Here is a 23,937-nt window from a genome sequence, read left to right on the forward strand (position 1 = left end):
TTTGTGTTTTTTTTTTTTGTTGTTTTTGTTTTTTTTTAATTCGGAAACATTAAAAAAAGGGGGGAGGATAAAAAGGTCTTAATTGTGAGGTAAGCGCCATTAATTTCCCCTGCCATCTATCTGTCTGAAGATGATGATAATTCCTTTCTCTATCAAACGCTTGTGTTTCTGCTGCCCTTAGATGGCACTCCTAAGTTATTCCACTGCCTGTCATCTCAAGGGACATTTGTAAGGCGTAAGAAGCATAAGCAGCTCACTCCCAGAAGCTCCAGCATGACGCCTCTGTGTTTGATGTTTGAAAATATGATTGCTCATATGAAGCTATCTGTAGATTATCTCCCCCAAGAAATGAAAACACAAAATATCCCTCCCTATCTGAACCTGTAATGCAGCAGCAGCACAGGTTATATTTTTTTCTGTGAGTTTTTTCCCCTCTCTTGCAGTAACTTCTCTCTCTGGACCTCCAGTGTCATCTTTCTCTCTCTCGTTAATGCCTTGATTTGTCATTTGTCCAAGGATTTATTTCCAAGGAACAGTGTTCCCACAAAAGGTGTAGGTTACCTGAGTTGGGGGTGTGCATGTGTGTGCGTGCAGTGGTTACCTTTTACTTCTTATTGTTTACCTTTAGTATTGCCTGTAGGTAATACAGTGAAGTGCAGTAAACTTCAGTGCAGCTGCACACTTGAGTTTTAACAGTAGCCTTTAACCTTCATTTTGTAAAATTTTCTTTGCCAGCGATATGGCATACACAAAGTGTGAATGCAACCTTGAGTATTTCGTAGTGATTTAGCAAGTGAGTTAATATAGAACGAATAAGAAGAATGCTTAGTGTCCCATTGGATCACTTCTGAATCGCTCCGCTTTTCCTGCATTCCTTTTGCAGCGAGTGTAAAACAACCTGCTATAGCTGCCTTTTTTGCTTGTCATTTACCTTTGTGTTGTTATTTCTTAAATAAGTTACACTTCTTGTGTGGAGCCTGAAACAGCATTCCTTATCTGTAACTGATAATGTGCCAACTTAACCCATGGAATTTTGGGTCAGATTTGTTGTGGTACAAGAACCCTTTTGTCAGGCTTCTGATGCGGGACACCCTTCCGCTTTCCTCCTCTTCCTCCCCAAAAAAGCTACAAAGGGAAAACAAAGAATATACAGGTACCTGTGTAGTTAGAGGCAACTCTTCTGACCAAAGAAAGAGTGCAGCAGTTTTGATTAGCAGGCTCTAGTTCACTGATTAGATACGAGTGCTGTTTTAGAAGACAAATAACAGCTGCACCAAATCTGTATCTTTTTAAAAAAGAGATAGTGGCTTTTTTCCACTCCTTTTGTGATTGTTTAATCAGTAGATGTCTGCAGTACCATTTCCTACCTCGTGCCTGCCCTAACATTTGTGCAGCCGTATAGTGAACCAGATAAAGGAGCCAGTCTGGAGTAAAGCTCACTTTTTTGTTTTGTTTCCTGGATTAGTTTTCAGACAGATCAGTTTGACGTTAATTTAGATACTGCTTTAATGCTAGTGTTGGCACAAGGGAAGAGGCAGAAACAGGGGAACAGGGAAGAAAGGCAGGACTGCCTTTTCTGACAGCATAAGTTTAGCCTAGATTAGCCTCAGCTAGGAAGCAAGAATTATATATTTAGTGACTGGAGTTAGTACCAGCTCATACCCAAAATCTGCAACAGGTGAAGGTGATCAGTTGAGGAGAAAGGTTTGTGATATCTTTGCTTGTTTTTAGCAGGGCTGCTGATAACCTCAACACTATGCAACTTTCAATTCCTGTCTCTGGAGTACACCAGCAAGAAATAGATATCTAAGCTTCATTTAAATTGCACTCTGGCGGAAAACCTTAACAATCTCTTCAGGCAATATTCAAGCAAAATAACTTACTGTACTGATGGCACTTGTAATAGTTAGGGAGACATAATTACTGTAAAAGCCATATAGAAGTAATATATTGGCTAAATATTCCATTCTGCAATTCAGTATAATGGGAGGCAGAAAAAAAGGGACAAAGCAAGGGGTGCTGTTTTTTTCTGCCATCTGCCTTCCTCCAGGGGGAGGGAGAGCGGACAACAGTTTGAAGAATTCTAATCTAATCCACTTTCATCTTTCCTTAGCATTTGGCATCGCTGCTGCTGCACAACAAGTTTGCGACGGAGTTTGTTGCTCATGGAGGAGTGCAAAAATTGCTAGAGATCCCACGTCCTTCTATGGCAGCCACAGGGGTCTCCATGTGCTTATATTATTTGTCTTACAATCAAGATGCCATGGAGAGGGTAAGAGATGTTCTTTTAATAGAACTGTAGTGATTCCCATGGTTTTGAGGGACTTGCTCTTCCTACCCGAGTTCAAACGGTGAATAAACATCTCTTAAGCTAAAAAGCAAATTTATATTTAAGACCTTGGTATGCGCAGAGTCAATGGGAAGTATATAAATAGTGGTGCATTTGAGGGTGCTTTGTTTATGGGTTTCGGCTCCCAGGGAATGTAGCTGAAGAGCTCTGTTTTGAGGGCATTGTCTCAAAGCATCCTTCCCCCTCCTCACCCTTCTCTTGCCCCTCTTGCTTTTAAAACAAAAAACAAAAACAAAAAACAAAAAAAACCCCAAAACTCCATTCTCATTAGTCTTTCCTTTCCCATCTGATCCAGCTGACTCCTATACTTGGGATTGCTTTTCCATGCACAGGCTACTGATGGCTTCAGTGTTATGCTGTCCCTGGACAGATTCAGGACAGCAGTGTAACTTTGATGTTGTTAGACCTGCTTTGGTCCTCCGTTGCAGTCTGGTCTCCACTGGGCAGGAAATCAAATTAAATGATATCAAGGGTTCTCTGTGGCCTGAGCTTATAAATGTTAAAATAGCTGATGATGAAGATAAGTTCCTCACCTCATGTTTTATCATGAAAAGAAATTCATAAAAGGCTCCTCCTGTCAGTTTTAGTGCTCCTTCATGAGGATCATTTCAGACGGGTTGGTATGGCAGTCTTCCCTTAAGCTTCAGTTTCCCGGATACTTTAAATGGCAATTATATTTCTTTCCTTATAATGGCAGCAGCACTTCCATGCTGATCCACATTTAGGAAATGATCCAATTTATGCTGTAGCTGCTGTCGTGCCAAAAGAATCGGCACACTTTCAGCTTGTCCTTGCCTTGTGAGCATTAGTACTGGCATGTGGGAGCATCCTGCTCTAAGACTCATTCAAGGCAACTGCTAAATTGCAGCCTTAAGCACTTTCAGAGTGATGACTTCTGCTTCCAGGCCTGTCACTGGGAGTGTTTGGATATTTTTTTTTTTCTTTCAGTTGAAGATAGAAGAAGTTAAACTAGTAACTTTACATTTTTGCATATTCTTTCCTAGTTTCTGGTGCTGCCTGAATCTCTGTTTTGATTTGACATGCTTAACACTATTAAATGCATAGAGGCTAGGGTAGTGGTTTTTTAAGGACATATCAGTATGGATTCTGATGACCTTTTTATTCTGCAGGCATTCATATGAGCGAGCTCAAAAACCTTTTGGTAATCAAGGTTGACAGGACCATCTGTGTGCCCTCTGTTTTATCTCCCTTATGAGGGCACGAAAGGTGAAACGTGCATAATGTTTTGTCCACTTCTTTTTGCCAGCTATATCAGTAAGGTGGACCCTGGCTGTATATGAACTGCTTTGGTGTTTCTCTGAACATTGATATTTGTCATAAGAAAACTCTCTGCTCTCCTCCCTACCTCTGCCCCCCCCCCCTTGTTTTTGTTCCACTTGCTGCTGTCATGGTTCTTCAAAAGAAAAACCAAAAGCCCACAGCAGGGTGCTGCATGGGGATTCCTTCTCCATGGCATCCTCATGCCGTGTTATAAAGACATGCAGCTGTTTGTAGTGACACTGTCTCATCAGTGACATGGTATCCCTAATATCGACAGGTGGCAGGTAGAGCAGGTTTATTTTTGCTCTGGGCAAGCACAAGTCCTCTGTGCTCCATTTCTCTTGCCTTTGGAGTTTGGAGGAAGCCAGCTTCAAGTGGCAGTCCCTTGCCACTTAGTCTATGCCAAGCCTCAGATCTTGGGGCGGAAGCAAGACTGGATATGGGAATATAGTCATCTCTGAGTGCATGTCTAATGCCAGCAGAGAAGAGACCAAAAAAAATCTGCTAACTTTGCATAAAAGCAATTGGTGCCAATGCTTCAGCTCCCTGCGCTGTTCCCACTGGTACTGACCCTAACAGAGGGTTCCAAGTTCCTTATTATTGGAAGCTAACAAATGTATGGAAAAGCTCAGCTCTGAGCACGTGGTCTGCACGTCTCAGAGACAGGATCTGAGGAAAGAAAGAGACCAACTAAGTTGTCACTTTGCAGCGAAAGCTCAAGCTTTAGATTTGCATTTGATGATCCTTGTGCTTCCCCTAGACTTTGGTGCTACTGAAGTTTGCTAGAACTTCAGTGTAGTGTATGATGTTGTTACTTACATTCAGCGGAATTTTTGTTTCTTCCTTGGAAATGACTCTTCCTCCCCTGGCTTTAACGGAGTGCTCTCTTTGGATAGCTTAAAACAGTGCAGAGAGACTCTCTGAAATTATACTGCATTTAAGACTGCTGTTATTACTGTATTTAGGTCTGGGAATGGGCCAGTAGCAACTGGTCTTATATTGCCATATCATGACCATATTAGCCCCATTGAGGCCTGCTTTTACTGGTCTGGACTTGGGACTTCTATTTCATGTCTCAGAGAACAGTTACTCCCATCTAGACTTGGGACGTTTGTCCCCTGTCTGTTTGCCTCTCAGAGAACCCTCATTCTCCTCAGACTAATTGACTTCTCTTCTGCAATCTGTTTGTAGTCCTTCTCACAAATCTTCTTTTGCTTTCTAGGTGTGCATGCATCCCCATAACGTGCTCTCGGACGTAGTGAACTACACCCTATGGCTGATGGAGTGCTCGCATGCCTCAGGCTGCTGCCATGCTACCATGTTCTTCTCCATTTGCTTCTCCTTCCGTGCTGTCCTGGAACTCTTTGACAGGCATGACGGTCTCCGTCGTCTGGTTAACCTGGTAAGGCTTGTAGCCTTCTTACATGCTGAACGTTGTTTTAGTGTCAGGTTTTGCACCTTTTACAGTTACTTACTGTGAAGAATTCTGTCCCGTTCCCCCCTCCTCGGTTCCCAAGAGATGGGGAAACGATGGTGAGTTTTCTGTGCAACAGACATGAAGATCCCTTCATCTTTTATTATTAACATTTATTTTTGTTCTAATCATTGTCCAGAGACTTGCTACCTTCTGAGAGCTTTTTGGTGCAACTTCTGCCTTAGGTAGTGTTCACTCAAATAGCAGGGGCTTAGTGGTAGTTCACATGTTTCTTGCCATTCCATATGCACATGTGGTGTTGTCATGCACCTTTTGGGTGCGGACACATCCAGCCTGGTTCCAGGAGAAGTAGAGCTATGTTTGTGCTGTGCTGCGTTATGATCGTGTTAATCACGGTACCATATAAATCTAATTATACTGTTTCTGTGCAAAAGCTGGTCCGTCTGCATGGTATTGTTGCGTGGTCATAACAGCTTAGGTTGGTGCTAATTCAGGGACATCCACTATTCTCCACTGCAGGGTGTAAACACACTTTGTGTTGTGTAATATAATGCTTAGTTGTACAACACTGCCTCCAGATCTACACTCATGTGATTTCTAGATTTCTTTTTTCATAGATGGCAAAGGAGGGGGAACGGTTCTTTTTAGACTTGCTATTAATGCAAGCAGATAGCAGTCGGAACAGAAAAAGCTTTCATCAGCTGTCTAAAGAGAGTGTTTGTGTATGACTTTTATAGCAATCTAAGCTGAGAATTGTAGGTGCTTTTTGTTCTGGAGAGTGAGCTGGTGAAATATCCTCTCTCTCTCTGCCCCCCTAAACTCTTTCTGTAGATAAGCACTCTTGAGATCTTAAACCTGGAAGACCAAGGAGCCCTCCTGAGTGACGATGAGATCTTTGCCAGTCGCCAGACTGGAAAACACACCTGCATGGCCTTGCGAAGGTACTTTGAGGCTCACCTTGCCATCAAACTTGAACAAGTGAAGCAGTCGCTTCAGCGCACTGAGGGTGGCATTCTTGTCCATCCGCAGCCCCCCTACAAGGTGAGCAACATGTTGCAAGCTTTTAATGTTGTTGTGGTTTTTGAGTGAATCTGAGCTGCAGAAATACGTGGATTTTCTTTCTAGTCAGCAGAATCACTAGACAGTTGATGGGGGGGGGTTGTGTGTGTGCGTGCTTTTTTCCTTACCCCTGTGGACTGACACTGCCATTGAAAAAATGCAGAAAAGCCTTTGAGGTGCATCTGAACTCTATCTGATTAGGGTTCCCGCTCTTCTCTCATGGTTCTACTGCCATATTTCAAAAACTTAAGTTAAAGTTATTAAAAGCAAGTTTTTCTTTTGATACTCATGGAATTTTTTATGCTTTTAAGCTCTGAAAGGACATAATCTGCAGTTACAGAAAAGTGCGTAATTAGGAAAACTTGAATATGAGTTTATGATTTCATAATGACAAATCAAATGTGTCTGTAGGACACCATATTTTTTAGAAATGAGATGGGAGACACTTGTGTTGGCCATGATTTTTTCCTCCCTTCTTCCTGCAAAGTGATTTTTAAAATGAATTTTCTGGCCAAACGAATGTTCTGAGGGAGCACATTCRTTTTGGTTTGTTTATGATGATTTTCCAGAAATGCTGGAATGATAAAACATAAGTTCCTTTGGTTTCTGTGAAAATATCATAGATATTAGTAGTTTAAAAGCAGCCTGGAATTTTAATATAACTTTTCTAAATTCATCTAATCTTTCTAGAGTAGCAAAGAAACTTAAAGGGTTTTATTCTTAAGCTTATTATTGTCTRTTATAGCAGCAGTTGCTTCTTTTTTAATAGCTGGAGAATAACTCACAAAGTGAGTATTTAATCTGCAAGGAAGAGCAATAGCCTCTCAATTTTGATGTGGATGCAGTTTTCAGTTAATTCTCAGCAGTAAAGAGCTTGATCTGCACGTTTGTAACCTTTGTAATCTTTCTAATGCTTCTAACTCTTTCCCCTACAGGCCTGTTCCTACACTCACGAGCAGATTGTAGAGATGATGGAGTTCCTCATTGAGTATGGTCCAGCACAGCTCTACTGGGAGCCCGCAGAGGTCTTTCTCAAGTTGTCTTGCGTGCAGCTCATGCTTCAGCTCATTTCAATAGCGTGCAACTGGAAGACGTACTATGCAAGGTGAGCTATTTGCTGTAGTACTGCATTTCTTTAGTGCAGCAAGTTGTGACTCTTAGGCAAGGCATCAAAACTTTTAGATTTTCCTCCCTCTATTAGAGACAGCATCTGAGGCAGGCACATAATGTTTAGGCAGAGCCTGCAGTATAGTTGCGTAGTGCTTATGACAATAAACATTGTGGAAAGCAGGATCAAACTCATGAGGTGGAGAGGAGGATGTCACAAGGTTTCTGAAATCAGCATCTTTGTAGAGCTTAGTCATTCTTCTGTGCCATTTTCTCTGTCTCAGAATTTATTTACTTTTTTGTTGCAGAAGTACTAATTGCATTATTATCAGAGGTTAGAAAACCTTTAAAACAGAGGGTGAAATCAAGACATGTCTTAATTCTGGAGGGGGGTGGAATATCCCTTTGGATGTCCAAGCTTAGCTGGCTCAAGGAAGGACATTGTGTATCACCGATTTGTTGGCATTTGAAGTTTACCAAGTAGGTATAACTGCGTGAGGGAGTTGTATGCAACAAGCCAGCGTTTGAGAGAGGAAAAAGAGGCTGAAGATTGTTTCTGTGCTTTGCTCGGGTTAGTGTCCCTAGTTGAAATACCACCAATGAGTTTGTAGAGAGGCTCAACTTGTGATGTTACTTTTAAGTTCTCTCCCCTGTCTTGGCCACAGACGTGCTGTGGGGACACCATGATGTTCTGTTAAGTTTCCATGGCACCTCTTTGCTCCCTTCCTTCCCCCCCGCCTGAATCTTCAGCATCCGTATTGTTACTAAGAGAGAGAGCTGCACCAAGCTCTGATAGGAAAACGTTAAGATCCTGTCCGCAGTTCAAAGGGAGGATGGTTACAAGGTTCCTGCCTCTGTTTACCTAATGAACATCTACTCCCAAGGGTGAAGGTGTAGTCCTCTCTAGAGATATGTTTGCTGGTGAGTCAGTGTCTGCTATAGGTAGCTGTCATCAGCTGTACGCTCATCACCAAGGACTCCCCCTTCCTGATCTCTGCTGTCTACAGGAGCTCCTTGCCTAACTTGACTTGAAAGCTCTCGAAATCTGTTTTGCTTCTGCAGTCCCCTGCCTCCTCCTCCTCCTCTCAGGTTGTGCTCTCCTGGGTAGTTTCTGTTCTCCTGTCTCTTATTCTCTGCAGCTCTTTCCTAATTGCTGCCTGGGTTAACTCCTACCTTGCCACACTGGCTGACAAACCTTCCCCCTTCCCTCAGCTGAGGGGTTTGTGTGTAGTAAAAGCTGCTGTTGCCTTGGTCCCCCATATCCTTCCCTAAACTTTCTCCCCAAAAGGTCAGTGCTGTCTCAGTCTGTGGCTGATAGGTCAGCATGTATTCCTCGCTCCTCTCCTTTATCTGGATTGTTGAATTTAGAAATAGTGTTTGTTACTAAAAATCCATGCTACGTCTGATTTTATGATCTGATTTGGGGATTAGGAGAATGGGACGTAGCCGTTTGAAATTACTGAGTAACTGTAAAGTAAAGTGACCTTATGCTTACCTCAGATATGAAGCTTTTTCAGCTCTTTGGGTCTGCTTTTAGGATAGCAGAGTTTCTTTGGTTTCTTCCAAATTTTATCATTCTTATCTTAAGTCCCTCTGCTGCTTTAATGTGCTGTCTCAGACTAGATTTTCTTGCATTGTTTTTCTCTTCCACCTCTCACTCGATGGCTCTTTTGGTCTTCTATACCAGTGTTTCTCTAAACCGTTGCCCAAGTTGGTGCCTTTTTTTGTATCATAATGGTGTGTCTTATTGCTACACAATTTCCCTTCACCTCAGAAAAACTTCCTTTTGAGTTGACTGGCTAGGGAATATTTTAGACAGCAGTAATTTTCCAACTTAGATGTCAAATTAGATTAGAATGAGAATCTTARTTTAGAATGCTTTTGCAGATACTCATCTTAACACTCTTATTTTTGCATATACTAGATTACAATGTTTTCTTGTGAGCACTGCTGCCTTTGAGGGACAAACGTAGAGCCCTTGTAGAGTGGAAGCTTTTAAAATCAAAAGGCATCTTCAGAAACTTCTGATGCGACTGATTTACTCTTTTTGTTGGAGTAGGGTAGATTGAACGCTATTTTGTGTCATTGAAACAACTCTGTATGTACACATTTAAGACATTCTTCTRTTGTCATCTTCCAGGAATGACACAGTAAGATATGCTTTGGATGTACTAGCTATCCTGACTGTGGTTCCTAAAATCCAGTTGCAACTGGCAGAACCTGTGGATGTATTAGATGAAGCTGGATCTACTGTTTCTACTGTGGGTAAGCTGAATGTGGTCTTGATACAGACATCTATCAGTTGTCATCTTCTACGTGGTGTTTCAGCTGGCCATTTCTCACCTACGGTGAGACAAGGGCTAAAATAATTCATATATTCAGAGTTACTGTCGGGGATGCAAATGAACAGTAGAGCAGGCTGTGGTTTAAAATGGTGTCATGATTGGCACTGTGGTTGGATTATAAATTCAGAGGTATGGCCTTTGACTCACTTGTTTTCCAAGACCTCATTAAATACAAATGCAGGCAAATCCCCTTTTGTAATGGGACTACTAGGTTCCCTCAGCTTCCCAGAAATTTAGGTCTCCTGAGGTTATGGCGTTTGGGAATATGGGAGAGGAATAATTATTGTTATGTATTTGCTTGAGTTATTCTTTAATTGGCTACCTGCAGATTCGGTATGCAAATGAATGGGATGTGTCTGGACCAGATCCAAGACCTACGCATTAAATGGGGCCTGACTTGTTTAAGGAGGCAGGAGGGAAAGGTGGAAGCGGGGAGTGCTAGGTGTAGGCAGGAGGCAATTTCTTTTGCATGAAAACTTTCTCTGGACAAGACACCTATCCTTTCTTGAAGGTTTTGATCTGAAAGGGACATGAAAATAATAGGACCTCTCTGGCTGGGGAAAAAAAAATTCTGATACCGGGTTTTGTTTTTCCTTGACTCATTTAGGAAATGGTGGTTTCTTTTTTTTGTTTGGTTGTGGGTTTTTTTTTTTTKTTGTTCCCTTCATAACAAGGTCTCCTTCCCCTTCATTTCCACCTTGTTAATATTTATACAAGAGAGTTGCTTTCTGTAACAGGAATCGCAGAGGCATGCTCCTGCTTCTTTCTGTGTGCCAGATATCTCAAAGGTTGCAAACCTGGGCCATGCCTGATCACCCATTTGAAAGGTTACATTTGACTCCCTGCTTACTGATGATGAAGCAGAGGAGCATCAGTGAAGGAAAATATTTTGCCAGGGAGGTAGAAGAAAGTCTCTTAGGCTAGTTAGAAGGAAAAAACTTACTTCAAAAGGTCTCAGAGTGAATGTGAATTACATATTTTCCTCAGGTTTGTAGAAGACTCCCCTTCTCGTCTGATGAACTGTGTAAGATATATTTAGAGTATTGAAGTATTTCTTTCCCTCTCACTAGGTGTTAGCATCATCCTTGGAGTTGCTGAGGGTGAATTTTTCATTCATGATGCAGAGATTCAGAAATCAGCCCTTCAGATCATCATCAACTGTGTATGTGGCCCAGATAATCGCATCTCCAGTATTGGCAAATTCATCTCCGGAACTCCTCGGCGAAAGCTTCCTCAGGCCCCCAAGAGCAGTGAGCACACGCTAGCAAAGATGTGGAATGTGGTACAGTCCAACAACGGCATCAAAGTGCTGCTGTCGTTGCTGTCCATAAAAATGCCAATCACGGACGCAGATCAGATCCGAGCGTTAGCCTGCAAAGCCTTGGTGGGGCTCTCGCGCAGCAGTACTGTCCGGCAGATCATCAGCAAGCTCCCCCTCTTCAGCAGCTGTCAAATTCAGCAGCTGATGAAGGAGCCCGTGCTTCAGGACAAGCGCAGTGAGCATGTCAAATTCTGCAAATACGCTGCTGAGCTGATAGAGCGCGTCTCGGGGAAGCCGTTGCTGATTGGCACAGATGTCTCCCTCGCTCGGTTGCAGAAAGCGGATGTGGTGGCCCAGTCAAGGATCACGTTTCCTGAGAAGGAGCTGCTGCTCCTGATTCGGAACCATCTCATCTCAAAGGGCCTAGGAGAAACTGCATCTGTCCTTACTAAAGAGGCTGACCTACCCATGACTGCAGCGTCTCATTCGTCTGCTTTCACCCCTGTTGCGGCTGCTGCCTCTCCCGTGGCCCTGCCTCGCACTCCTCGTATAGCTAATGGCATTTCAGCCCGTTTGAGTAGCCACACTTCTGTAGGTTCCACTGCCACGTCTGTCCATGCTCAGGCCAGGCCATCTGCATCCCAAGGTCCACTTGCCCTTCCAGGCCCTTCCTACGCCAGCAACTCTCCTCTGATTGGCAGGATTAGCTTTGTCCGGGAGAGGCCGTCTCCCTGCAACGGCAGAAAAATCAGAGTGTTGCGACAAAAATCGGACCATGGCGCCTACAGCCAGAGCCCAGCTATCAAAAAGCAGCTGGACAGACACCTTCCTTCCCCACCCACGCTGGACAGTATAATCACAGAGTACCTTAGGGAGCAGCATGCCCGCTGCAAGAACCCTGTTGCCACCTGTCCCCCTTTCTCTCTCTTTACTCCCCACCAGTGTCCTGAGCCAAAACAGAGGCGCCAAGCGCCAACTAACTTTACCTCACGGCTGACCCGCAGGGCGGCCTTTCCGAAGTACGGAGGGGTGGATGGTGGCTGCTTTGATAGACACCTTATATTTAGCAGGTAAGGGAGAAAAAATGTTTCTTGATTCCTCTGAGTGTCGCCTGTGCCAAAAAGCCTTCCCTGGATTCAGGCTGTGGAGTCCCACAGTGGAGTCTCCTTGGACCGACAAGTATTCTAATTTGACAGTGACGACTGGGAGGGCTCTGATACAGGCAATTTTAGAAGCTATTCTGTTTCTCTTGCTCCTTAGTAGTAATTCTCAGTACCTAAAGTAGCCTTCTGTATTTTCAGCGTCATGATAATTTGTTAGCGACATTAGCCAAGGAAGCTCTTGGCTCTTTGTCCCCTGTTGGAAGGTAAATATGCAATGCTAATTTTACAAGAGAGACGGACAGCGTAGCCTCGAGGTTGGCTGGCTGGCAGACCAAGGCCTACTGACAAATGGATGACAACAGGCTCCTTATTTTTGCTCTTGCAGATTAATCTGCAGCACTGCCAGTTGCTAGCCTTTCTGTGTGGCCTTTCTTTGCTGGGGTTAAACTGGAGGATGTAATAGAAAGTTTATAAAATAAAGATGACACACAGAGGAAAGGATCTTTACAGTAATGCCAACATCACCTTGGAAAATGATGATGACAGGAGGTTATTTAGCTGACGGGCCGTGCCTTGTGGCTTTGAGCATTTCATGACTGTTAGAAGATTTTTGCTAGCTGTCTGTTTTTCCAGGTGACCACATTACAGGTTTTCCATCAATCCAACTATGAAGACAGACCTCCCGTGCTTCAGTGTAGTGATGTGCTATAACGGAAGTGCTTAAATCTTGCAAGACAAAGCCCGAAACATTGCAAACACCATATATTCTGTTGAGCAGTTGTCTTATAATTGACATTTAGTTTTCCCCAGAAGAAAGTCACAGCTTTTAGCTACGTAACTTTTAGGGACTGGACTTAAGATCGTCACAGAGCTGTTCGTCTTTCCTTTTTTTTCCTGTCTTTTGGGTCACYCTTGTATTTCTACTTTCTTTAGGTTCCGTCCAATTTCTGTGTTCCGGGAAGCAAATGAGGATGAAAGTGGCTTTACTTGTTGTGCATTTTCTGCACGGGAACGATTTTTAATGCTGGGTACTTGCACAGGGCAGCTGAAACTCTACAATGTATTCAGTGGACAGGAAGAGGCCAGTTACAACTGCCATAACTCTGCCATCACGCACCTTGAGCCATCCAGAGTAAGTAGTTGAAGACCTCTTTCTGAGTTGTAGAAACTGTCAAAGCCTAAATCCTGGTGTATTTTAGGCCCATTTGAATGTGTAAATCCAAAATTTTGGCTGACCTGCAATGCCTGTCATAAAAGTACTAGAGGCAGCAATGTAATAGTTACATGTTCCCTCTCTGTGGTTTCTAGAAATTCTTTTTTCTTCCCAAGATAATAGAAAAGATGCATGGTAGCTGCGTGCTTTTGTAAATAACGAATACGTATCTCTGGATGTGGGAAAATGCTTAAAGTGGCAATGTATTTAGGAAAGAGATGAGATAAGATATCAGAGTTTTATATAACAATTCTTTGTTGTAGAAAGAAATTTGGGGGGGGGATAGTTCTAGGAGGAAATAAAAGTAATGCGATTTATAAGTAAAGTGAACTCCACTCACAAGGCATCATATTTTAGGCAGGGATTCTCTTGCTTTTATCTGCTCTTAACATCATAGATCATTCCTATTGTTACCTGTAACGTTTTTCTTCCTGTCTGCCAAGGGCTCTTTGTATTATATATGAAATCAGACTGGTGCCATAGGACTAGTCCCATAGGACTAGTTTAGCGAGCACAAAACCTGCTGTAGTTCTTAAATTCATCTTGTAAATCCAACTTAAAGTGTATAGATATAATGATAACCTGTGTTTTCTCTGCCATTCTTTTCTCGTCCTTCCCACCATTCCCATTTGGAAATGCAGGATGGATCTTTATTGCTGACATCCGCTACATGGAGCCAACCTCTGTCTGCATTGTGGGGAATGAAGTCTGTCTTTGATATGAAGTAGGTATACTCTGATCCAGCTGTGGGGTATGCTGCAATTAGAATAGGCAGAGTCCCAAAGAAGAAACTCTGAAGGAACAGTATAGCACAGCTCTCACAATGTCAGTGGTGAAAAATAAAATATGCTTCCTGTGTTATGTTACTGTCTTCCCTGTTTCACTGGATACAGGCAGCTTTGCAAAAATCTACCTTCCTGAAATGCTTTTTACTCCAGGATGGATGAGTAAAATCACTGTTTCTGAAGGCAAAGAAATGTCGGTCTCATGCTAGTGAATTATCTCGGCAATTTTTGTAGCCAGTTACAAAATTTTACTGGCATGGTGATTTGCATGGTGAATTCTTTAGGCCTGGATACTGTAAAGGAAGCTACATTAAATTAATTTCAGAACTTACCATTGTTTGTTCCCGTGAAAAATGGAAGGGAAAAGCTTCCTTTTTTTTTAAAAGGTTTTTACTGTTGTCTGCCTTGGTTATAAGCAACAGTTTTGGTGTGACCTGTTTAAAGTCAGCTAGAGGGCATTCTACAGGTAAAAAGTTTAATATGCTCAGACCTGCATGTGTTTTTCCTTTTCACRTCACTGTGCATTGCTTGCTCCAACAAATAAAGTGTTATGTCCATGGCAGACCCTGTTGCAGTAGTAATTTGATCACAGCTCTTGTGATCTTGCTGCTTGTGTTTTTTCACCAATCCGCTGTAAAGGTTATGTGTCTGTGATAGGTACTTTTCTGCAAATGCCASTGGAGCATTTTAGAATTGTGATGTGCTATGATCACTGGAGAAGAAAAGTCCTTTCTAGACTTTAGGGTTTTTTGTGTTGTTGGAACCTCTGCTGGAGATGTTGTGGTAGTGTCTGATTCTCACAAGCAATTTGAACCTTTGGTTCCTTGACTTTCTCACCAACTTTATCTACAGGCATTCCTTCCCTGATGACCACTATGTGGAGTTCAGCAAGCACTCTCAGGACAGGGTCATTGGCACAAAAGGAGACATTGCCCATGTAAGTACCAGTAGAAGTCGTGGCTGTGAAGCTATGACAAGAATATATTTTTCGTAGAGCATTTGTTAACAGATCTGGGTGCTATGATGCTGTAACTGGTGAACTAAGAGGCTTTAGAGGAGAAGCTTTGAAAGAGCGTGATAGAGTTGTGGCACAAGGGGTGTGCAATGTATGCCTTATGTGTTGCCTCTGCTTGTTTGGGGCAACTATAGCATCTGCTTTGGTCTGCTCATTTAAGAGAGATTGTGCAGGACATGTTTTTTCCTAAGTTGCCTCTCTTGCCATATTTTTTTCCAATAATTAAAAAATAATGTTCCGCCATAAATGGTAGCTTGATCAATAGCTGGGGGAAATGGGCTATTGAAAGTGTTTTTCTTCTGCTCCCCCCATAATTTACAGCTGTCCTGAATTTAAATTTACCAGTTCAGAGAATGCTGTTGTAATATTTTGTCCAAATATCTGCAAATTCAACAGACTCAGGCTTTAGGGATGGACTGCTTCTCCTTGGTGCTAGTTTGCATTCGTTATAGGCACTGTCTTTTTTGAAAAAGCATTTACATAAATTACACTTCATTAAAATATCTTTATTCAGATTGTTCATTTTTTTTTATTTATTGCTCTTGCTTTGCTTAAATATTTGTGTTTAAGCAAACTRTCCATTCCTGCCCAGTTTTTAACTTACACTGATCTGACTTCCAGATAAATATATTGTGTTTGTCTGGTGAATAGACTGTTTTCCAATACTAGAGAATATTTTCCTCTGTGTAAGTTTGAAGGAAGCTCTGAGGGATGTTGCTGATCAAACTTATCTGAGAAATGGTCGTAAGCACTGGTACTTGATAAAACCCCTTTTTCTTCCTTGAAGTTTTTTACTGTTTGTTGGGGCAAAGCTTAGAAAGTTGCCCTTCAGTGTAAATACAAGGAATTTTAACTCCTCTCCCATAGTTTCCGGCTTTTTTTTCTGCTGTGTGTTTTAGAGTTTTGATGTTTTTTAAACACCATCTGCTCTGAAAGCGGTTCTGTTTCTGGAACAGACTCTGGCTAAGTGGTACCTCTTGTCTGGAGCTTCCCAGCCCACTTTTCACAATGAGGTTGGGGGTTTTTTGGAGCTAATCCTAGTCTTGTTGAAATATGTTGGCGGACTTGCAGTAAGCTAAGTACTGCCCATAACATTTTGTGAGACTTGGTTGCAGCTGTGAAAAACTGTTAAAGGACTAGCAGGAAGGATTTTACCTTTGTAATGGTCTCACTTCAAATAAAAAAGCATTGCGTTGATTCTAGAAACAATCTAGAAGGGGGAACATGGGGTGTTTTTAGGTACTGATACATTACACATTGTGACTAATCTTTCTCTTTCTTTTTAATCTAAAAGATCTATGATATTCAGACTGGCAACAAGCTATTGACTCTGTTTAACCCAGATCTTGCCAACAACTACAAGAAGAATTGTGCCACCTTTAACCCCACTGATGACCTTGTCCTAAATGATGGTGTCCTCTGGGATGTCAGATCAGCACAAGCCATACACAAGTTTGACAAATTCAACATGACCATCAGTGGTGTTTTCCATCCCAATGGGCTAGAGGTCATAGTCAACACAGAAATTGTATCCTTTGGCCACAGTGCTAAATTGATGTGGTGGGACATAACTTAAGTTTGACTGAACAAGTAGCTTTTTGCAGAATTTGTATAAATGTTCTGTTGTGTTATAGGCCATATATAGTAATAACAACAAGCTAATTTAAATGCAAACTTTGCCCCTGACATGGCCTAGAGGAAGTACTTGAGAGAGAGATTCCCTTTCCCCGTATACACTCTGTGATATCTCCTTTCTCTTCCATTTCCTTCCTTTACCAAGAAGCTACCTTGAAGTTGCTGCATTCACATCTGAGAACTGGGAATGACATTTGAGTAAAAACTTTCTGATTTTTAACATCTTTAACGGATTATGGTGCTAGAATGAGACTTGGGTCCTATCATGCTCGCAAGAGTACGGCAACAAGGTTTCTTGAATGCTGTTAATCGGTTGTTTACCACTGAGTTGAAAAGGAAATAGGAACTTTCAGTTGTTTGTTGCTCCTTAACCTATGTTCTTCAGTGGGACCTCCGAACTTTCCATTTGCTACACACAGTACCTGCACTGGATCAGTGTCGTGTGGTCTTCAACTATACTGGCACAGTTATGTATGGAGGTAGGATTTCTCTTAGTCTTACATTGCTCTCCTTGACCACCTCTGGTTAGAGATGTATCCTGGCTCTTCTTTTTACTCTCATTTATTTATGGTAAAACAGATAAGGCCCAGCTTCTCACAGTTGAGGGCTGTGCCATGCGAGCGAATGTAGCCAGTGTAGCAGCAATGCGAGGGTGTCGCATACAAGGTCTGGCTATAAGTTAGATGCTTGTTCAGTGAAATTGGAAGCTTCAGTCTGTCTAACTTTAGGCCTCACTGGCATGTGTGAACTCAATTTTTTTTTTCCAGGTAATTAATGCTACCCAGATTGCTGACAAAAGGAAATGTGTCTTGGGTAGCTTTCTCTAACATCAGTGATATCGCAACTCATTTGTGAGATTAAAAGTCAACCTATTGAAAAGGAAAATGTGTGTAACGGCAGATCTGATGATCCTTGAGAAAAGAATTTTGTCCTCTGTGTATTAGTTTTAATAATCTGCAGTATTAAGGCAGGCAACTCTGGAAGAGTAGATATTAAATGAGTCTTCCAAAGGTATTAAATAAAAATGAAATTCATATCAGAGTCTGATTTGATCTTGAGTTGATTAAAGGTAGCATTACAAATGGAAGATGGGCTCGTGGAATAATTTTTGCTTGTTTCAGCTATGTTGCAGGCAGATGATGAAGATGACCTTCTGGAGGAGAGAATGAGAAGTCCCTTTGGCTCTTCTTTCAGGACATTCAATGCAACTGATTATAAACCTATAGGTAAGAGTAAAGGAGGATCAGACAGCTTGGTCTGTGGGTTTGAAGGCTTACTGAAAGTTCTGCTTATTAACGGTCCCTTCCTCCTCTCCCTTGTGCATGCAACAGAACAAACTCTGCTGTGACGTTTTCGATCGAAGCATGAGTGTTGTGTTCAACACTGAAATAGGTTCATCTATAGTATCTTTTCAGTGTGTAATTTCCTTACCTGCTGGAGAAGCTATGAGTCAGCAGTTCTGGCTTTATTTTCCTTCCTCCTTTCCAAGTAGGACATAATCTAAGATAGTAGGTCATTTGGCCAAGATGTCATTAATCTTGTTTCAGGAAGGGCCTTTTTTATTTTCATTTTGTTTTCCTATTCCCATCAGCATTTTCCCATGCTGGTAACTCAAAATTCTGTCAGTTTGGCCTCCAGTTTGCAAAGCTCTTGGAGCTGAGCTAATTGCTGCCACAGACGTAAACAGATGTGGCTTCTGCTATTGAAAGGAGACATGGCTCATAACTCAGTCCCCTAGTTGCCACCTATCCTAGAAGATTATCTGTTGTTTACTGTGCTTGAGAGAAGCCACTAAATATATTATCAAGGGAGGAGGCACTGTGGAAACCAGATTAAGAAGTTATCTGGCTATTTTTTATGACAGTCTCCAACATTTCTGTTCTTTGTTGCAGGTTGAATTAGGTGCAGATGTTCATTTCACTTTTATTTCAGCTGTTGCTTCTTTTCCCAGCTTTTTAGGATCTGCTTTTAGACATGTATTGTTAGATCTTTTCTTTTATCAACTGTTAAATAACCTGCAGTTAACCACTGAGTTCTTTTTTTTTAATGTGTTAATGTGTCTTCTAGCTACCATAGATGTAAAACGGAATATCTTTGACTTGTGCACGGACAGCAAGGATTGCTATCTGGCTGTTATTGAGGTAAAGGAGCTAAGAATAAATACTGGTTTTTGTAGCTGTAGTCTGAGAGCAATGCTTTTTGTTTCTTTTTAAAACCTTCAGAACCGATGATTCTGGAGTTCCTACTGTTAAATTCATGTTTTATGCAGTGGTGTTACGATGATGATGGTAAAGGTGCTATTAGTTTCTTGTTGTCCACCTGCAGCTTTGGCTTAAAAACACTCTTGCTTTTCTGTCTCTGATTCATCAGACTTCCAAACCCATTTGCCTCTCTTCTTCAAACACTTTTCACTTTAAAATAAGTTTTCTACAGAAGACAGTTTCTTCCTCATAAGCATAGAAAGAGATGCATTTTTTTCTGATTTATATGAACAATTTGCTATTGAAATTGGTATTATATCAAGTACCTGGGAAATGCAATCTTTCTGGGGCTTCCCATGGAGCTTTTTTCTGGATTTCTCTTAACCCATTCTTTTTTCACTTGTCTTCCTAGCAATGTTTTTGCAGAAGTTAAGGATTTGAAGCAAGAATTTACTGAGTGAAAAATTTGGTTTATTAGGAGGGAGGTTAGATTCAACTAATACATCCACTTCTGTGACTGATGAAATGCTGTCAGCACTCAATTTTTTGGAACTGCTCTGTACCTGTAGTGACTAATTTAAAATCCTGTAAGCATAATATTCTGTAAACCACTGGACCTATGGTCTTTACAGACCTAAAAATGTGAGTCAAGAATTTGTAGTAAGACAAGCTTCTCTTTTAAATACTCAAGTTGGAGTTGCTAAGGTGATGAGGCCAAGATACGCAAATTTGCTCTTATAGGAACCCCTGGAAATGTTAACCAAGGAACATTTATATAAAACTATTCCCTCCCCAGCAGTCAGATCGTGTTCATACCTACAGTAGTCGCAAATGCCTAATAGCTGAACTATGTCTTATTGGTAGGTTCCAGCGCTTAATGCCCAAACTTAGATGAAAAAATTAAAAATGGGGATTTTGGTAATGTTTTTGTAGTTGAGATCAGATGTAGCCTTGGACTGTAGAACTTATTTTGGGGGCTAACTGCTGTATATTGGGCATTTTCTCTTCAGAATCAAGGGAGCATGGATGCCATGAACATGGATACGGTTTGCAGACTGTATGAAGTGGGCAGGCAGCGTTTGGCAGAAGACGAAGAGGATGAAGAAGAAGATCAGGTGAGAAGTACAGTATAAACTTGGTTGTTCAAGACTAGCTGTTATCCATTTACACATGGGAGGCTTTGTGTACTGTATATTTATTAGCCAGAAACTACAAATGCCTCGTTTGGTTTCCCCTAATGTGAAGCAAATCATTTTGCTTTTAGTGTGATTTAAGACTCTCTGTACAGGACCTGAGTGTACATTAATAGTGCACTGTAAACTGACATGCTAGCTTATAGTTCATTTATTAATTCCCCTAAATGTTTCTGTCCTCATCAGAAACCTTGCTGTTTGTTTTGCTTGTTTTTCAAAATATTTTGACACCCAGTACAGCCGGTAGTGTTGGGGGGGGGGGGGTTTCTTTTTTCAGTTTAAGTGTGCCCAAATCTCATAGTTTTGTATAACTTGTCACCAGTTTCTAAATGAGATGCAGCTTGTGATTGATGCAGTGAAACTGCACAATACTTCTACATAGCAGAATGTTTTAAGAATTTTTAAGAAACCTGTCAATTTGCATGGGGATGTGTTGGTTTTCTTCTTAAATCAACCATTTGAACTCTGACAACCTGCTAAAAGAGCTCCTCAGGATACAGTTGGTAGAATATACTATATGAGAATTGAAGACAGATTTGTAGCTTTTCTGGGGTCAGGTGTTTTAGAACAGGCAAAGACTGTATGCTTCAATTCCCCAAAAGTTTTTAAATGCATTATTCTCTGCTCTTTGGTGTCTGCATTCTAGTAAAGCATATGTTTGTATTTCCTGTGGGAAAAGCTGACTTCACCTTTTTCCAGTGAATGCAAGAAGGTAATGTTTCATTTTTTCTTTTTCCCAGACTGTATGGAAAGCTGGACTTCTGATACTCTTTCTGTCTCTGAATCTTCTTGTTGCTAGGTTAAAACTACTTTTACTTTCTAGCTCAGAAGACTGGACGGCAGATCCCTGGAAAGAGTAATTTTCTTTGCAATTAATTGTTATTGTTACAATTGCACTGTATTTCTGAAGACAAAGCAGTGGTTATGTTTTGTATACACAGTTTGAGGTCTTCTCCTCTGTGTGTTACAACGTTGCARTTGAAGGCTTGGCATTCTTAGGAAGTCATCAGCCGCTGTGTCTAGCCCTAGGTTGGATGGGTTCAGTTTAGGATCTTTTACTATGTGTGAAGAATAGAATTCCTTGTGAAGCAATGGGAAAGAAAATTACTGTAGCCATCCAGTGCTTGCCTTAAATAGGCACTAGTTTCTATTTCTGTGTTCACTGCCAATGTTTTTTGACATCTTTTAGGAAGTTTCTTCTTTTTTTTTTTTTTTAATAAGTCTCAAAAAATAGTTTGTAGCAGAAATTGAGATTTGCATTGTGCAATGATCAACTAGCAGCTATCAACACACAGTTGTATGATATTGCTGGTAAGTGTGGACTTAAGCAGAGGTCTGTATTTGCATAAGAGAACACAGTGCTAAATGCTGTTGGTTCCAGGCTGTGGGACTAGGTAGCAAGCAAAGATAAGGCACCACACATGCATCAAATGGGAAGACTTCCTGTAACAGAGGTGGCCCCAGCTGTAATTTAAGTATTTTAACAGCTTTCCAGAAGAGCTTATGGAATCATCAGACAAAGCTGCTCTGGCATCCATTTGCAAACTAAGAGACTAACTGACAATGCATAACTGCTGCTTTTTATGGCCCTCATTTCTAAGGGTTTTAGATGTTTCCTAGACAGTAACTTTTAGTGCATGTTACAATCAAGCTCCTTTACTAAGGGAGATTTAATTTTAATGTAAACAGTATTTATGAGCCCAAATTCTATGAAATCTGTATATATTTAGCAAAATATAAACTAAAAATCTCACTCTGGCCCATAACTGTTCATTGCTGTTACCCTATGCATGTTCCAGTCTAAAACTTAGTGATCTCTTAGGCTTGCAAAATGTAGCTTTTGCCTCCATAGAAACATCCTGCGTTGAGCTACAATGAGCAGAAAAATTCCAAAGTAGACACTGCCCACAGTATCTCTGTGGCTCAATTGTCTGTTAAAGCTAACCAGCTAATTTGTTTCCTGATGAGTAGGAGTTGTGTGCATACGCGTGCTTAAATATATGCAGGTGTGACTTGCTCAGATACTAATTGCTCAGTTGCTTTCTGCGGTTTAGGCTTTGAAAAATTGGAAATAAACTTGCAGACTTGTTGGGACTTCTCACAGATGTTGTAAAACACCTTCTGGCGAAGAGAAGATGTTTTCTGACTGTTTTCATGAAAATAGCGTGGGGAGCAATCTCTGCAAATCAACAATAAGTTGGCATCCCTTTGGTCAGGATTTTTAGAGCAGATGTTAATCCGATTGGCCCTTGTATCTTCACTCCTTGACTTTATGTGCATGTATTTTTGTGTATGGTCTACATCCACAAAAGGTCCATGAGTGCAGAGTTGTGTTTTTTTTCTGTACAGAAAATAACAAGTTCTCAACTAGGAGCATGTTTGCTTGGGCAAGCCTTGCCTGGAAGTTGTGTGCAGAACAAAATCACTCCGAAATTGGGCTCGAGACAAGTTAACCCCGTGAATTGTGGGGCGAGATATCTGCCTGATGTTTTTAACATCCTATGATGTCAGTTTGGACAAGTGTCCACTGATAGCTGTGACAGATTCTTTGAAGAGCCAATGATTTGGAGTCTGTCAAATGAAACTAGCAGCAGTATTCAGCTTAGAGATGTTTTTCAGTTCCTTCCGTTACATACTTGAGTTAAGAAACAAAACTACTGCACCACTCCCCCTTGCTCAAACCAATCCCTGTAAAAGCAACTGATCTGTCACATAAATTACTCTTGGATTAAATGATCGGCTAACTTGGCTAGCTTGTGTGCGGTGCTGTTGCAGTAAATCTTTGTGGTTTTGTTTGAAATACTTGAGAATAGCATCACTGTAAATGGATGCTTCCGTGGTTGCTGTACTAGCCTTTCATATTAGATCTCTGGAAAGCTGCCTTGTCCTAGTTTTGACCAGTAATGCAGTGTCATCGAGCCCCATTACACAAAACAAATGTTGAATCTTTGGATGTTATCCTCTACGGTCTATACTTACTATAACTGAGGGAAGGTGAAAGGGAAACACGCTTAGCAATAGCCAGTTTGTGAGCTTTTTTTTCTGCTGTTGGACATATTACTCAGAAAATACTAGTCTTTCTACCTTGTGCTTTCATTAACCATTTGTGTGTTTCACTGTTGGGACAGTATCTAAACAGGTCCCTTGGTGACRGGCAGTCTCACTCTCGCTTGCAGGTATTTGCACGCTCAGTCTGTAGGCCCCATTTTTAGCACGTGGGCAAAACCCTCCTCCTCCTTCATTTGCCGTTGTTTTGATATGCTCCCTGAGGGTTAGACTTCACGAAAATAGGATGGGTATCTGAGCTACTGGCACAGACGCTAGAACAGAGATATTAATTGATCAGAAAAGCCAAAACCAAGGGGACTGGCTTACGACAGTGTGGTGTCAAAACTGCAAACTTAAGTCCAGATGACATGATCTGGGTGGATTACAGAATTTTCAGTCTGTGCACTTTTACCTCTTCAGTTACCATAGCGTGTTTTTTTTTATGAATTAATTCTTTAATAAGAACTCTTTTTTTTTTTTTTCCCCTCTGTGGTACATGATGTGGGTGAGGTTGCATCTGTGAAGAATTTTGGTTATTGTCATGTTCAGAGAGATTTAAGGCTTCAGCAGCAGACTGCCTCGCTTAGCTGGCCCTGTCCTATAAAGCGCGTTCCACTTCTGTTGCCAAAACTGAAGAACTGTTCAGAATCATCCTTCAGGGCCTCGGGGCTCTCTAAATGGTGATGGTTGGTGTGCGATTGTCTTTTGGGGTTGGTTTGGAAAATTCTAGGTGGTATGAAATGAAAGCTGTGGAGTTGAGGCAATACATTCTTGAAAGAGATTTCTAACATCTGGCTTGGCTGGTGTGAAGAATGTTTTCCCGCAGCTTTCTATGTGGTCTTTGTGAGCTGAGTTTATACTTTGATTTTAGGGCTCTCACACTTTCTGTCTGCAACAGCAATTCCA

The 23,937-nt window shown here is 41.4% G+C and overlaps 1 protein-coding gene across 10 annotated transcripts in view; it reads left to right on the forward strand.

Annotated features, from left to right (window-relative positions):
- Positions 1-23,937, forward strand: part of DCAF1 (DDB1 and CUL4 associated factor 1) — a 56,947-nt gene that overhangs the window by 16,832 nt on the left and 16,178 nt on the right. For 7 of the 10 annotated variants that reach the window (XR_003251786.1, XM_026054985.1, XM_026054982.1 and 4 more), the window contains exons 9-23: positions 2,114-2,272; positions 4,854-5,033; positions 5,898-6,107; positions 7,061-7,230; positions 9,373-9,497; positions 10,648-11,908; positions 12,875-13,073; positions 13,796-13,878; positions 14,792-14,876; positions 16,249-16,482; positions 16,975-17,068; positions 17,711-17,815; positions 18,657-18,730; positions 19,801-19,905; positions 20,663-20,695. Coding sequence is in view for 8 of the 10 variants with exons in the window: in XM_026054985.1 (XP_025910770.1) it covers positions 2,114-2,272; positions 4,854-5,033; positions 5,898-6,107; positions 7,061-7,230; positions 9,373-9,497; positions 10,648-11,908; positions 12,875-13,073; positions 13,796-13,878; positions 14,792-14,876; positions 16,249-16,482; positions 16,975-17,068; positions 17,711-17,815; positions 18,657-18,730; positions 19,801-19,905; positions 20,663-20,695 (3,117 nt within the window). In the remaining 2 variants the exon portion in view is untranslated. Of the gene's footprint in view, positions 1-2,113; positions 2,273-4,853; positions 5,034-5,897; positions 6,108-7,060; positions 7,231-9,372; positions 9,498-10,647; positions 11,909-12,874; positions 13,074-13,795; positions 13,879-14,791; positions 14,877-16,248; positions 16,483-16,974; positions 17,069-17,710; positions 17,816-18,656; positions 18,731-19,800; positions 19,906-20,629; positions 20,696-23,937 lie in introns of all 10 variants that reach the window. The other 3 variants (XM_026054980.1, XM_026054983.1, XR_003251787.1) reach the window with 2 other exon arrangements.

The sequence above is a fragment of the Apteryx rowi genome, unplaced genomic scaffold (assembly GCF_003343035.1).
Source record: "Apteryx rowi isolate R43461 unplaced genomic scaffold, aptRow1 scaffold_98, whole genome shotgun sequence".
Taxonomy (NCBI): Eukaryota; Metazoa; Chordata; class Aves; order Apterygiformes; family Apterygidae; genus Apteryx; species Apteryx rowi.